The following is a 1,937-nucleotide window of genomic DNA, read 5'->3' as shown; positions in this document are numbered from 1 at the left end:
AGGTAACTGGGGAGGAGTTTAGCCTGAAGGTCAGAAGCTTGGGCCTTTGCTTTCGTGACCACCGACCATGCTTCTCTTGTGGGGGCTGTGGGAGGTGGTACCTTAGGCAGGGGCCGTTGTTCGAGGAGCTTGAAGGGAACATCTGCCGTGTCATGAAAGTGAATTATGACCATCGGGGTTCAGACCTCAGCTTGACTGGAGACCAGCCTGCAATTCCCCACAGTATTGCAGAGCAATAGTGATAAAACTGCATGGTATTGGTGCAGAGACAGGCAGGTAGATCAATGGAATAGAATTGAAGACCCAGAAATGGACCCACATACCTTTGGTCACATGGTCTTTGACAAAGAAGCTAAAAGTATCCAGTAGAAAAAAGACAGCTGGTTCAACTGGCAGTAAGCATGTAGAAGAATGCAAACCAATCCATTCTTATCTCCTTGTACAAAGCTCAAGTCTAAGTGAATCAAAGACCTCCACAAAAAACCAGAGACGCTGAAACTAATACAAGAGAAAGTAGGGAAAAACTTCGAACACCTGGGCACAGGGGAAATTTTACTGAACAGAACACCTATGGTGTACCCTCTACAATCAAGAATCGACAAATGGGACCTCATAAAATTGCAAAGCTTCTGTAAGGCAAAGGACACTATAAATAGGGCAAAACAGCAACCACCAGATTGGGAAAAGGTCTTCACCAACTTTACATCTGATAGAGGGTTAATATCCAATATATACAAAGAACTCAAGAAGTTAGACTCCAGAGAACCAAAATAACTATTAAAAAATGGGGTATAACGCTAAACAAAGGATTCCCAACTGAGGAATATCGAATGGCCAAAAAGCACCTAAAGAAATGTTCAACATCCTTAGCATTCAGGGAAATGAAAATCCAAACAAACCTGAGATTCCACCTCACACCAGTCAGAATGGCTAAGATCAAAAACTCAGGTGACAGCAGATGCTGATGAGGATGTGGANAAAGAGAAACACTCCTCCATTGCTGGTGGGATTGCAAGCTGGTACAACCACTCTGGAAATCAGTCTGGCAGTTCCTCAGAAAATTAGACATAGTATTACCTGAGGACCCAGCTACACTATTCCTTGGCATTCCCAGAAGACATTCCAACATGTAATAAGGACACATGCTCCACTATGTTCATAGAAGCCTTATTTACAATAGCCAGAAGCTGGAAAAAGCCCAGATGTCTTTCTTACTTTTGAGGCAATGCAACATTCCTGGAAGAGGGTAATCGTGATGGTCACTTGGCTTAGTGGATTTCTCAGTGTCACTGAGCTGTACCCTTTAAACTAGATAAAATGATTTATTCCATGTAATGTGTATTTTATTACAAGGAAAAGTAGCTTAATCCAAGAGGCAACCCTATGGAGAGCAGTGTTACAGGGTTAAAGGAGAACATAGAGACAATGGTATCAATTCCTGAGAGGTCCAGATATTTACAAGATGTCTTTTGTACTTTAGACTTCCCTATTCGTGTGCTTTCTATTGATACCCTTGTCCAAGAGGCTATCCAGGCGTTTCATGAAGGAGAAAAAAGCGGTAAAACACCACCAACTCGGGAAGATGATAAAAGAGATTTTATAGTGGACCAGGAAAAAATGAGCAAAACTCAGGCAAGTGCGACTTCAGTTTTCTATAGCTGGTACACTAGAGGTATGGATCAGGATAGATACCAAAGTTCATCTAATAAAGATCCATAGAGTGAGTAGTTCAGGTTCTGGAGACCAAGAGACAAAAGAGAGTATATGCTCCTCTTAATCCTACTCTGTAAACTGATTTTCCTGGGTGAACTATCCAGAGTTGTGAGCCTATTTTGAATTCCGTGGCCATAAAATGAAGACATTCCTCAGCGGCAGGAGCTGCTGGGTGAATGGGGTTGGTAGAGGATTGGTGTGTGTGTGTGTGTGTGTGTGTGTGT

General features: G+C 42.5%; 1 protein-coding gene across 1 annotated transcript in view; it reads left to right on the top strand.

Annotated features, from left to right (window-relative positions):
* The window catches only part of Spef2 (sperm flagellar 2), a 166,963-nt gene that overhangs the window by 71,516 nt on the left and 93,510 nt on the right, over nucleotides 1-1,937 (top strand). The window contains exon 12 of the mRNA XM_021208381.1: nucleotides 1,481-1,632. Coding sequence (XP_021064040.1) covers nucleotides 1,481-1,632 — 152 coding nt within the window. The remainder of the gene's footprint in view (nucleotides 1-1,480; nucleotides 1,633-1,937) is intronic.

Source organism: Mus pahari, chromosome 11 (assembly GCF_900095145.1).
Source record: "Mus pahari chromosome 11, PAHARI_EIJ_v1.1, whole genome shotgun sequence".
In the NCBI taxonomy this organism is placed as follows: Eukaryota; Metazoa; Chordata; class Mammalia; order Rodentia; family Muridae; genus Mus; species Mus pahari.
This window is presented reverse-complemented; position numbering and strand designations above follow the sequence as displayed.